Here is a 14,708-nt window from a genome sequence, read left to right on the forward strand (position 1 = left end):
TAGGGGAATATGTTGATAAAATGAAATAAGGGTTGTAAAATGGAGGGGAAAGAAAAAAAAAAGGGAATAAATTGAAAAGCTTGTATTTAGTCTGTAGACTGATATTAATTGTAAAATAATAATGTGTGGAAAAAAAAAAATGTTATCTTTCTATTATATGTATCATATCAAAAAAATGTAATTTATAAATTTGTATATGTCCGATGACGGATTGATCAGTATGCTGTGTAATGTAGCAACCCGATGTATTTGGGCAGCATGATTGAATAAATTTCTTTCTCTCTACCCTCTACAGTACATCTTGTTGTATTTATTAGTAACTACTATCTAGTCAACTTATTACAGTACATCTGGTTGTATTTATTAGTAACTACTATCTAGTCAACTTATATGTATTCTTCTTTAAATTATTAGTATAATTTATTTTATATATTTTACAAAACAAAACAAAAAAGTTTTTCCTTTTTTTTTTTTTTTTAACATATCTCTGTATATTTATTTTAATGTTTTGCCAATTCTTACAATGTTTTTTATCTTGTTTTTCAATTAGCCCTGCAATGTGAGGCAAAACGTTGGTTAAAAATAAATAGTTTTCTTGTACTGTTTTGATAGCTTTATTGACCACCACCTAGGGTCTGTTTCATAATGAAAGCCAGGAGTATTAGTCCATAAATAGAAGAACACAAACTATAAAATATAAGTACTAATACATTTTTGTTTCATGATAGGGTCGATTATCAGTGATATTACATGAGTTTAAAAGGAAAAAATTATCTGGCAGAATTGTATAAGTCAGTAAAATTGTACTAAATACAAACTACAAGATTGATAGTATAAGTTTGTACTTTATTGCGGAACAGGGTCCTGGACTATCTTCCTACAATTTTTTATCATAATTAGATGTTTTAAAAATAATGCTAAGTAAAAATAGAAAAGTTTAATTTTTTTTATTATATTGTCTCACTTTATTACTTATTTACAATTAAACTATTACCATAAGTTTTCCTGCTTCAAAGTTGAGGCCCAGATCAGAGAGGGTAGAGGAAACCCATAAAATTTTAGAACTTTTCAGTTTCTGGACTATAACTGTTAAATGGCACCCATAATGGCCCTTGTGAAAATTTAACTCCATAATTAATTAAAGAACACTAAATTCTATGTGGAATGAGTGCCTACAATTATAAATTTTATCGGAATCAACAGAATAAGAACAATGGCTTTTACTAATTTCTAGGAAAAATGGTAAAAATAGTTGTTCTTGCATCGTGAATTCCGACACAAGATTTAATGTAAATTAATTAATTATTGGATACCATTTTCATTAGGGTGAAAATTATATATAAAAATTATATGCCAGAAACTGAAAAGTCCTAAAATTTGGGGGTTTCACCTACCCTCCCTTTCCTGGGCTTCAACTATGAGGCGGGCATACTTAAAGTAATATTAAAATTATAAATAAGTAATAAAATAAGAATAGGTATATACTACAAAATTCAAAACCTTTCTGTTTTTAGTTAACACTATTTTTAAAACATCTAATTATATTACAAAATAATAATTACACCCATGCTAATAAAAAACTAGAATATTTAGTGATATAGTGTTCAATACTCTCCCATTTTTTCACTTTTATATTTTAGTGTCTAAATCTTTTTTAATTTTATTGGCTACAAATTATATCTTTTGACACTTAAGTTATTACCATTGATACAAAAATATTTCTACAGTATATTGCGGTTCTGGAGAGCGAGGTAGCTCAGTGGTAAGGCACTGTGCTATTGACTCTAAGGGTCTGAGTTCGAATCCCGCGGCGACAGATAATTATTTATTCTGTTACTGTAGCAGTGAGTTGACCCTGTGGATTCGGGAGCCCTCAGGGTTGACCCAGTCTCATTAAGTGAGTATCCTTCATTCGGAAAAAATCTGCGGATCAAGCGTGATTCAGACCACATCACCTCCTTGCACAACCACTGGTCTATCTAGTAACAGTTCTTCCTTACAGAGTACTGCATCCCTGATCCTTCACTGGTTGTAGTGGTAACGATTTATTTTTATTTTTATATAGTGGTTTAAGCAAACATAAATTTGACCACCTTTAAATTATATGAATATTTATTTATGTCAAGTACAGTGTGATATCAGTAATCCAAACTAATTAGTATAAAATGTAGGGAGGTGTTCGGATAAGAGAAAGTATTAGGAAAAATAATGTAAAAAGCATTCAACCATATGAATGCACATAAATATTTAAATTTATTTTACAAATTTTATAGGAAATTAGACAGTTTGGAGTTTTAAAAAATTTAAAAAAAAAAAAATTTTCTTTTACATCTTCAGTAATGGTAAGTGATGATTTAATTTTTAAAACTATAAGATTGTTCATTTAAAAGTGAAAAAAATATAAATAAAAAATACTCTTTGTACAAATTATTAAATTAATACATTAAATTAGTTTTACAGAATCAATTGATTTATACAATAGATATTATGTATTTTTAACTCAAAAAATATATTACATTCCGATAGGAATTAGATTATCTGATATCAAAACTGTAAAAATTTTCACTTTCAATTTCTATGGTGATTACAATAAATTTCCTATAGATCGAGAAGTTAAAAATGTCCTTTACACATGTGAACTTATATTTGAAACTAAAAATGTTGCCCGCTGAGTTTTCTAAAAAAAAGTATCTTTTTTTTTACACCAGATCAGAGTACTGAAGTTCAGATTACTGAGATTACACTGTTTATGCATTGTATTTGTTCGAGTAACAATAAAAGTAGTATGAGAAAAAAAAAAATTGACTTACAATACCCTCTTTGATCCTAAAACGCAGTATTAATGACTTCACCAGCAGACTATGATTTTTTTAAATTTTTACGATTTCAGCAAAGAAGAATCTCACCACTCTTGAGATTACTCTCCGGTCTTAGGAGTATCAACAACTTTCGTAACCAAAGGAAGTAGTAGTGGAGCACCCAGGTTTCCTCATCAACAAGGATGGAGGTGAAAGACGATGAAAGAACAATCAAGGACATGGCAGGGGATTGGTGGTAGCTTATTGGTATCGATCGAAGTGGAGATTAATTAGAAAAGTACAAAAATTCAACCTTTAAAATCATTAAATAAGTAAAAAACAGATTTTTGTATTTCTAAAAAATATGAAACCTTACTTTTTGGATTATGCTTATATGATAAAAATAAAAAAATGGCAAAGATTTTGTTTGAAATCTTAAAATAATAAACTAGCTATAACCACTAATTATGTGAAGATAATCTGATTATAAACTATAGAAAAATAATCATGTCAATCAGGGGGTTGCAAAAAGCCTACTCTCCTTCTAAACGAAAATGGTGCTCAGGGAAAATAGGCCCACACCCTTTGAAGGTAACTCTTTATTGAAGTTAATAGGGATTTTAATCGCAAATGTGAAGAGAATAGAAGTTTTAATAAATGTTATTTCCAATAATTTGGTATATCTAAAATGAAAATCCATTATGCCGTTCTCGAGATATTCATGCTTCTTACACTGTTCTGTTCAATGTCATTACAATGTGAATATTAAGGATCTAAAAATATATTTACTGTTTTAAAAAGTAAGGAGTGAACATAAAATTGAATTAACTTGGTCAATTTTTCAATTAATTTTTTTTCTGGAACAGTTACAAAAAATTGATTTCTTTTTTCTTGCTGCGCACGATGTACTAGGGTAATACATCGCATGTTTCTTGACGTGGTTTTCGTAGGGTGGGTTCGTCACTCCTATGCCTATTTTAGTGAGTGCCACCCATTGGCTCATAGGCCTCACAAATGCCTGGGGGGAGTGAGTGAGTATTCTAAACGATATGCTTGAAAAAAAAAAAAACCAGGAAGGGCCGGGGGCTCGAACTCACAACCTTTGGGTTCGTAAACAGGTGCGTTACCATGCTACTACCATCGTCCCCCAAAATATAGTTTGATACAAATAAATAATTGTTTTTGATATAATGGAGAGAGTTGTTAATTAAAAAAAGTAAAAAAAAATGTAGAATACCGTTTTGGAATAGAAAAATTAATTCAATTTTCATTTCTGAAAAAAAATTATAATTTTTTTTTTTTTCCTACATCACAGGAAGTGGGCTATTATGCCATTTTCCCTCTCGCAGCCCAATACAATTTTACTCCTCCTCTTAGTTGGTCCGCATCCTGCTGAATATCTTCTAGACCAATACACCTTAAAAGATGGTCTCTATCTATGTCTCCCATGTTGCATAGAGGACATTTCGGTGAATCTACAATGCCAATTCGATGGAGGTGTTTTTGGAGCAGATCATGTCCTATTACTAGGCGAAAATAAGCCACTCTCTCAGCTCTGCTAAGATTGCCGGGGAATCATTTATCCTTATAGTAGGCTATCCCACTTCTTTCCTCCTGCTTGAACTTCGTGTCTAGCACTTGTCCTGTCCTTACAATAAGAACTTATCATTGATTTTACTGTTCTGTAGGAAAGTGGTTGAACAGGATGGTTCTCTGCACACCCGAGCTTAGCCAACTTGTCAGCTTGCTCATTACCATTTATACCAACATGGCCTGGTATCCACTGCAGAGCTATAACCCTTCCTCTTTTCTTCATGGTAGCAGCCATGTTTCTGCACTTTTCTTCCCTAGGTAACCCTGCGGCACCTGGTGTTGTTAATTTTTGTATTACGGCTTGGGAGTCGCTGAAGATTACCGTGTTGTCATCACATTCAATAGTGGCTTCCATCGCGAAGCAAATAGCCTGCATTTCTGCATCATAATTATCATATGCAGCTGCAATGGGAAATGACAGTTGAAAGTTGATTGAGTATACATCTGGTTCAGCTCCCTTGTTAATACCAGATGCAGACCCATCGGTATAAATATGTAGCCTTATATATATGTAATAACATGAGGTGTGTTATATCGATAATAATAATAGTAACCATCTGGATATTAACACCTAGAGAATATATCATTTAATTTAATTATTTTTTTAAAATTAAGTAGTAAATAAACTGTTATTTAGACTTAATATACAGTTTGAAAACTATTGAAAATAAATAAATTATTATTATTATAAGTTTTACACAATTAAAAGCCATGCAGTTAGAAGTAAAGCCTTAAAGCAATAGCTTTAGTTAAGTTTAAATTAAATACCATTTTAAAGAATATTTTTTTAGACTTGAGCCTATATATATTTTCCAATACACATTATACAAAATAGCAAATATTATACCATTGCTGGCAATGTTATGGAAACATGCATAAAAAAAATTATAAATTGATAATATGAAAATTTTAAGAAAAACGGAGTTATTGGTAGGAAATATGACTACTGAATATTCTTTGGATAGCCATTCACAAAACGAGATTAGTGGGTAAGAGAATTGTCCCTTCTAAAGGGCCAGAACTGGATATTGGTATCTAACAATAAATGTGACATTTATTTCCATCCTGTAAAGTTCTTAGAGTGCTAAGGAAAGATCATCGCCGATCATTATAAAATGATTGATGATTGGAGAAGATGGTCGGGGGGTGCGGTCAGTTCTCATCTTCTCCAATGAGTAATCTACGGTCAACTATCTACACCTCACAATAAAATGATTAAATTAGATCAGATCGAAAACTGGCGAAAGCAATATCGGGAGAACCCCACCGGGCAGTTCAATAAAAATGCATTTCCTCATATCATTCGAAAACCGTGGTTCTCACAAGTAAACATAGGGAAAGACATGAAAATTTATATTACAAATAGGATGAATCATGAAATTTGCAATAACTACCAGCACAAAATAGGTATAACTGAAACTTTTCAATGTAAAAATTGTAACAGTAACGAGACCCTTAAACATATCATACTTGAATGTCTGGCATACAAAAAGCAACGAGAAATATTGTTTAAAGATCTAAAGACAAATCAAAATATTATGTACGACAGTATATTAAAAGTAACAGACTATGCAAAAATATGTTAGATCCATAAATATTTGAAATTTATAAACAAAAATTTAAATAAATAAAAACAAATGTAAATCCTTTATTTAATTATTTACATAAACTGTCTCTGCCTTTCATCCTTTTATATATATTTCACAGAAAATGCTGGAGAAAAAAATTGTCATTCATGGTCTTGTGAAATACTACGGGAAAAGAAGACTAACAGTGAAGACAGAAGCTGAGGAAACTTTGCAATTCAATTCTGTGGACAACAGCTTTTAAGATGAGTGTAGATCAAATTTCCCTTCAAAGGTGGACGGTGCTAAATTACTCATGATACGACAGCAATTTCTTGTAGTTTACACAATGGTAGTGACCATGGGTAAATTAACCCCAAAACTTTTTTATTTGCTTTAAAAAATAACCATTAAACCAAAATTGATTCAAAGAGAAATTTTAATTTAACAGTAATCCTTTAAAGGAAAAAAAAATGACTTCATAACAGTTATCCACTAATTTTATAACAATAATTATGGAATAACTGTTTTTGCAACATTTATTTAAACAAATTACGAATTTATTAAAACAAATTTGGTTTTGGACCCTGGCTCTGACAAGCACATGGCCACATTAGAATAGATGGTCAGCCACCATTTCTGTAACATGATAATACTATTGGGTTATTTCATATGAAGTTTCCATTTTTATTACTTCGGAAATACAAAGTGAGATTAGTGTACTTTTTTTATTTACTTTTAACTAAGTTTATGTTTACAGATTATAACGAGTCATTATTAATGTTCTCTTTTTTGATAATATTTACTACCATTCCAATTTATTGCACATTGTTCAGCATGCCATCAAATAGCACCTTCCTTAAATGTAAAAGTTTTGGAAATTATTCTCAGATTAAAAAGGAATTTTCTGACTTCATATCTTCACAAAACCATGAATTTTTCAGTTCTGGGATTGAAAAGTTTATAACAGTTGGGGAAAATTGTATAGAAAGTGAAGGTAAATATTTTGAATAAAAATGTTTTGATTTCACAAAGTTGTTTTACTAAATAATCTTATTTGTTTAAACTAACATTTCATATGAAACGACCCAATAGTATTAATGTTCTTGTGGCATCACATATCTAGGTGGATCTATAGCCACTAACGTTTACTAACAACAAAAAACTGGAAAAGATAAAAACTTAAAAAAATAAACTTTTACATCCTAATGAAATATAAAAAAACTAAGAATCAACAAATAAAAAATTATGATAAATAACAATATTATTAGATTGTAGGAGTCTGGGTGGCAGTCAATAAAGCTATCAAAATAGTAAAAGAAAACTATTTATTTTAAATCAGTTGCTAGCCTACCTTCTACGCCACAACCCCTGATGAAGACCTGAAACTCAGGTCGAAACGTCGGCATAAAATAAATAAATATGGTTTTGTTTATTTATGTTTACGTTGGTATAACGTTGGTTTACAATAAATACGAGTTGTTCTCAGTGCTCCATTCTGACAGCCCTGCAAAGTGGGGCGAAACATTGGTTTAAAATAAATAGTTTTCTTTTAATATTTTGATAGGTTTATTGACTGCCACCCACACTATTCTCCTACAATCTACTTCATACGGTCAACTATCTTCTTCCAATATGAACAATATTATTACTAAACAAAAAAAATATGAAATTATGAAAAAGTTCTGTAAATGAGCAATGCGCAATGAGGAAATTGAATATAATTAGAAAAGAAACAAAAATTATAAAAATTATTAGCACACAAGAAATTTGTTAATAATTATGTCTTAGAATTAATTTAAATCAGCCCAATCCTCCGCAAGCAGAAGGCATAACATACTTGCTCACTCTCATCTATATACTTTCACTCCCCTGCATAATAATAAAAAAATAAATAAATAAATCAAAATAACTTTAAGAAAATAATATGAAAATGTTCTCTAAAAATATCAGTTCCTCATACCCAATTTGATTTTTTTTTTTAAGAACAAAAAATATAGAAACTAACTAAACTTAGTTCATTTTACAAATTTAAAGAGTTTTTAAATGTTTTGTTATTTATGATTTTTCAAACGAAAATAATAAGAAAAAAAGAGGTGGAAATAAAATGTAAATGTGGTTTTATAGAAAATAAATGGATTCATGAAAACTTTAAAATAATTTTATCTTACCACTTGCTTTTATTCCGAATTTATATAAAATAAATCTGAACTGCTAAAACCCACGAAGGGTCAGAGGTGCAGTACTTAGTAAGGAATTTGGTCATAAACACACTCGAAGCCAGATTTTTACCCAATTAAGAGGCTTGATTTTCCCTGGACCGCTCCCAAACCCACTGGGTTGACTCACGGATACAATAACACAATAAATAATTATCTGCCACAGAACCTGGATCAGTATTATTATAGTATAGGGATATGGATTAGTGGCACAATGCCTCAACACTGGGCCACTCCATTACCGAATTTATATAAATTGTGTTAAAATTAATTATAACAATTGATTCCACTAAAACATAGATATTCAGACAATATACCAATAATATAGATATATAATACAAATATACTAACATTACAATACCAAAATCAGGAAGTAATGTTTTATTTTATTTATTTATTTTTTTTTTTGTTGGTGGGCAATCAAGCTGAACACAGAATTTGGGTTACCTATAAATCAGGGCAAGGGTTATTCTTTAAATTTTAAAGAAATTGTAACAAACCTATAATTCCTAACTCAAACTATCAACTGTCATAAGAATGAACTAGGCGATTGATTTATTCCTCTGATTCATCTAGAATGATTGATTCCTCACAAAATGGGGTGAGGTTAATTCCCTCTCTGCCTTATGAATTATAACTGTTCACAGTTACATGTATTGGTAAAAGTAAGCCAATTTCAAATTCACTTTTAATTTATTAATTTTTTAGAAAGAAGTTAATTTCCACCTTTTTCAAGGTGGTTCAAATAATATACCAATGCTCTCACTGAAAATTTTCAATCTAACCTCATTCATAGTTCTTTATTAAAAAATTAAGTTTATATTTTATGAAACTCTTACTAAACTAATAGTAACCCTCCAATAATTAATTTATATCTTATAATTTGAACATAGGGCCTTATCATTTGGTGATGAAAAGATTTAAGTTATTACATCTACAACGAGATTTTGAAACATATACAACACATATCGTGCTTATATTTTCAACAGTTGATCTAAAGAGGTTTTTCCTCTTTGGTACAACCTTGTAGTCTAATAACCACGGAAGTGTTATAGCTAGATACCTCATTGGCAGTTGTATCAAGCACACAAACTTTAATGAAGTCAAGTTTTTTTTCCCTAGGATTAAATGGATCAACATTAATAATTTTTTTAGGAGGTAAAAGGCAAAACGTCGAACGGTTACTTTAAAATTCTAAATACTGAAAGGTAGGAATATTTGACGATTTAATAAGCAGGTTTCAAAATGTTATTTTGAATGATTTTAAGTAAAGAAATAATGGCTCTATCTTAAAAAATTAAATAGCAGATAAGTTTTTAGTGTTTCCTGAAAAGTTATATTTTTGGACTTAATTTCTTTTATTACTTGATGATTTAATTAAACACCAAGAAGGCTTTAGCATTTATTAATTAATAATAATTTACATAATGGAGAAAATTACTGAATTAAAAATCTAGGAATCCCCAAAACTTTAAAGAAATTCACGGCCTAATCATCAAATTCCTAACTTTATCAAAATTTTGCTGAAAGGAAGACGTTCTAGGAACAAAATATCCGATAGTTATAACCTTACCCGTTCTTGACTAAAACCCCTAACCTAAGTTATTTATCCACATACACACTTCCAATTAAAAGATTTGAATATTAAAATTCCCTTTTGTTAAAACCCATTACCATACCCAGGCAAAAACAGTCCGACAAATAAAGCAGGGGAGAGAAGTGTGTACCTTTAATATCATCAAAGTCTACCAGTTGCAACTGGAGGTTACCTTTTTCTTCTTCCAAAACAGCTATTTGATTCTTCAATGCTTCCACGCCTCCCGAACTCTCTAGGCTCTGTTAAAAATGGTTCATTAATAATTTCTCAAGTAACGATCTGAACAAATTCAGCATTAAAACTTCAATTACAGACCTCTTTAAATTTGTCCCTTTCTTGTTTCACAGCCTTTAGTTGCGCTTTCAGTTTAAAATTTATTTTATTCATAGTCTCCAGTTTGTTAGAGAATTCTTCATTTTTGATGGAGGAATCGCTTAAGCTTTGTCTAATTAAAGCCAATTCTAACTGTAATGATTCCACATCAGCTGTATGTGATTCTTTCTCGGCGAGCCTGAAAAAAAAGAAAAAAGAAAGTCATAATTTAGTTGAAACTGAATAAGTTACAACAACAGATGAATTATAATTTTTTTTTCATAACTTAAATATTAGAAGAAACATTAATAAAATATTGATTAAGAAGTGAAAAATGTTAGAAAGAATTATTTTTCAAGATTAATTTTGGTAATTATTTACTATCTTTCCTCAGGTGGATAAATAATAAAGACGGGCAGGAACAATTACTTCTTGACCAGACTGTATGTCAATAAGTGTATAGGTTAGTTTATAATATTAACGGCCTTTCAAGGGGGAACATTTCTTTCCCTACATGCTTACTTCTTTCTCGTTTTAGTTAAAGTTATGTTATAATACACAACATTTTCCGCCAGTAGTTCTCACCACGTTTTCTTTTCCTAACTTATAAATATCGATATTTAATACATCTTTCATGTATATGACCGATACTACTAACAGATCCTTGTACTTTTTTCAACTGTGAAACTCTACTGTCTGACAATCTTCAGTATAAGATATTTAACATAAGAATAAATATAACAAAAGTAAAAAAAAAAAAAGTTAACATTATTTTAGAGAATAATTAATGTTTACCCAAAAATAAAATGACAAAGAATTAATGATAATTCAAATGAACTAATACCAACAACCAAATGTGAGCATGCTTTGAATGAATCTCAACTTTTTTTTTTAAATCTCCTCCCTAGCCATTTCTGGCATACAAGGTGCAGCAGTAACTCTTAACTGTCAACTGTCAAATATGGCATACAGGATGCCATGCTTACTTAATCAAAAACCCCTTCTGGCGTCACTTGCACTGGAAGCGTACCCCCTCCATTATATTTCATCCTTTGAGACATTTATCTATTGGTAAGAGAGGCAAAAGAATCTTATAAAATATATTACTAATATTATATATTACTATAATAATATATACACAATATATTACTAAATAGGTACCAAAACACACAATCCAGAAAACTTTTATCAAAACCGGATCTAGAATTTGTACAATTTTGCATTTCTCATTTTATTATTCGTTATGTAGTATTACCTTCAAGGTTTCAAGACTAATTGTTTGTAGTTCAAGAATAAAATCTAAGGGACAAGCCCTTGTTCAAATATAGGTGTATAAATTAAATTAGTTTTTCACATAAGTAAGCGAAAGCAGTTGATGAAATTTGAAAAAAATTATGTCATGTTAACACTGATTCAACAACTTTGAACTACAACAGAAGAGCTATTTTTTAAATATATTGGGTTGTAAAATAAGTTCGTAGAGTTTTTGCTAGTGATTTTAATAAAAACTTCAGATTCTTGTAAATATTTTTAATTAATTATATATGACCCTTTTTGATCTATTACATGTTGTCATCTTTCGGGTAGTTTCTTAATTCCGTCCTCCCAGAACTTCTCAGATTTTTGTGCAATGAACTCCTCTTTGTGCATTTTGCAGTCCTTGAGCAAATTAAAGTGTTTCCCATCAAAAGAGTTTTGAAGGGTCCGAAATAAGTGAAAATCTGTTGGAGCAAGGTTTGGTGAATAGGGTGGATGGGAGATCACATCCCAGCCTAAACTCCAATAATTTCTGCCAGGTCTGCAAAGACACGTGAGGATGGGCGTTATGGTGATGGAAAAACTATGCCTTTGGGATTAGCTAATGTTGGACGCTTGCATGAGATATGTTAAGTGTTTCTGCGATATCCCGTGTCGTAGATTAAGGGTGGTCTGTGACCAATGCTTGAATTTGGTCATCATCAACAGCTGAAAGACGACCCCAGGGCTTTGTGTCTTCCAAGTCAAAAGACATGGACCAGTGCCATACACACTGCAAATTTTGTAAACTATCTATGCAGCGGATTTACCTTTTCGGAAATAAAAAATCATTAAATGATGAAAATGAATTTTTTTTCTTTTCCATTTTCAGCAAGCAAAATACCACTTAACGATAAGGAATCTCGGTTGAAACTGATACATAAAAACACCTTAACTAATCCTTTTTTAGAATATGTAAACATTATTGACCAAGTAAACATGATTTTATTAATACGGAGAGGGGTAAATTGAAATATTAAAAAACGCTACAAACTTATTTTATAGCCTAATACAAATACCGAGGAAAATAAACTTTTACACACATAAAAAAAAAATATAGAGGAATCTGTTAAAATCAATATGGGACTGACCCGAAACCGCACAATCAATGAAAATTTTATCAAAATAGGATCAAAGATTTAACCACGGAACAAAATTAGTTCCTTGATATCTAAAAAGGTAAAATGTGAGTAAAAGTATTCAATTCTGAGAACAGAAATTTTTTTTTCTGAGTGAATACATAACTTCCATATATAGGGAGATGGTCAGGGTTGCGGTCAAAAGAGGTCTCTTTTGACCGCAACCCTGACCATCTCCCTATATATCAATTTTTACGGTCAACTATACATACATATATAACTTCCATACCTTCAATCACAAGGAAGAAAAACAACACATAATTACAATTCACATTAGGTTTAATTTCATAGGTAAATAAATTTTAAAAGAATTACTAAATATTCATATCTTAAATTTCAATTTGACAAAAAATAAAATATTAAATTTACAAAAATTAATTATCTCACTTTTGTTCAAGTTCTTCTTCCCTGCTTTTTAACCTCAGCATTTCTTTCTTCCAATTCTCTTCCCTTTTACCAAAATCTTCTTTTAATGCTGATATTTCCTGTGTAATCGCCATCGCTCGTTCGGCATGTTCCTGAGATCTCTGCATCAATTGATTATGTAGAACAGTCAGGGCTTGCGATTTGCTCGATAGGACTTTATCTTTTTCATAGAGCCTTTCCTAAAATAAAGAAACTCAAAAATTAAAATGCAATATTCAAAAGAAAAAGAGTAGATATTCAGTCTGACAAAATAATTAAAAATTTTATTGAATGGAAGATGGTCCGGGTGCAGTCAAAAGAACCCAAATAGTAATTTTGGTATATAACTATTTGTTATGAGCCAAAGTTTTGCCCCACTTTGCAATCAGCAATCAGGGCTATAAAAAGATAGAGACAAATAAAATAATCTAACAAGCTAAGAGAATATATAACATGTAATAAAAGTAAACTATGATATGATTTAAAATATGCGAAAATTTATATAATCACATATTTTAAATTGTATCCATAAATCCATAAATCCAATTTTCATACTTAAAAAAGTTAAGAAGTTAGTTACTGAAATCACTAAGTAATGAAACATTTACATATTGTAATATTCTCTTTTTTAATCAATAGTTGATTTTTATATATCAATGATTTTAGTTATGTTTTTATTTTATGTATATCGTTTATTTGTTGTGTTAAATCAAAAAAGCAAGCTAACCAATTTTGTTCAGTAAAATATGCAGTCACAAAAGATATCGTTCGAAGCCAAGATGGTGGTGCATGTCCTGCAAAAAGTCCGTTGAATAGCGGCCATGTTGAGCAGATTCAAATATTTTAAAAACTTTATTTAACTTCCCATCATAATCAGTAAATTTAAGAAAAAATAGAAGTTAAGAATAAGTATTAAAGAAAATTATTCATAAAGCAAATATAAGAAAAAACTCAAAACCGTAGTGCTACAATCGACATTGAGAATGAACTCCTAGAGATGGGGAAGGAAGAAAACTTGGGTTTTGATTCAGTCGTTGTTAGGCAGGATAGGGAGGACGTATCCTGGATGCAAGAGGTCATGAACATCTTTTGTCCTTTTGTCTCCCTCAGTGGGACATCTAGAGAAAGAAGATATCAAAGAGTCATCCGAGAAGAAAAAGGTACTCTTTGTTTTGGATCGCCTGGTGAGAGGACGTCTCCTGAGAGCAGAGGTGAAGAGAATCTTTTGTTGAATTTTAGAAATAGCATTTTGGGAAAGAAGACAAAATGCTTTATTTACAGTAAGTAAGTAAGTGTTTGTTGAGAACAAAGACATAGAGTAATTGGTTAGTGTTGCTCAAAATAGAATTGAAGCCGATTTGTAAAGGTAGCTAATAAATAATGTAATTCAAGTGTCATTAGTAGCTCAATATATGTTCTGATTCCCTAGAAACACGTCCTGACATTAAGAGTCTAAAATAAATGTAAATAATATTCTACAATATATTTAATATTAAATGGATGGAATATGGTTCGGGTGCAGTAAAAAAAAGCTCAAATAGTAGATAATTATACTATTTTATTATTAAAATAGTAAATATTATTACTAAAATAGTATAATTATCTAATATTTGAGTTTTTTTTTTTACTGCACCCGAACCATATTCCATCCATCTATACACACGGTCAATCAATAATCTTCCATTTAATATTAAAGCTTTTAATTTGAACCCAAGCAACATTTAAGATATGAAATTAGTTAAAACTATTAAAAATTACTTTTATTTTTTATAAATAATATTTGA

General features: G+C 30.3%; 1 protein-coding gene across 1 annotated transcript in view; it reads right to left on the reverse strand.

Moving 5' to 3' along the window:
* Positions 1-14,708, reverse strand: part of LOC106685779 (putative leucine-rich repeat-containing protein DDB_G0290503) — a gene marked incomplete in the record, with an annotated part of 41,669 nt that overhangs the window by 16,790 nt on the left and 10,171 nt on the right. Inside the window, 3 exon segments of the mRNA XM_067052430.1 lie at positions 9,903-10,011; positions 10,088-10,283; positions 12,907-13,124. Of these exon segments, the coding sequence (XP_066908531.1) occupies positions 9,903-10,011; positions 10,088-10,283; positions 12,907-13,124 (523 nt within the window).

The sequence above is a fragment of the Halyomorpha halys genome, unplaced genomic scaffold (assembly GCF_000696795.3).
Source record: "Halyomorpha halys isolate HHAL.00 unplaced genomic scaffold, Hhal_1.1 Scaffold1.1, whole genome shotgun sequence".
Taxonomy (NCBI): Eukaryota; Metazoa; Arthropoda; class Insecta; order Hemiptera; family Pentatomidae; genus Halyomorpha; species Halyomorpha halys.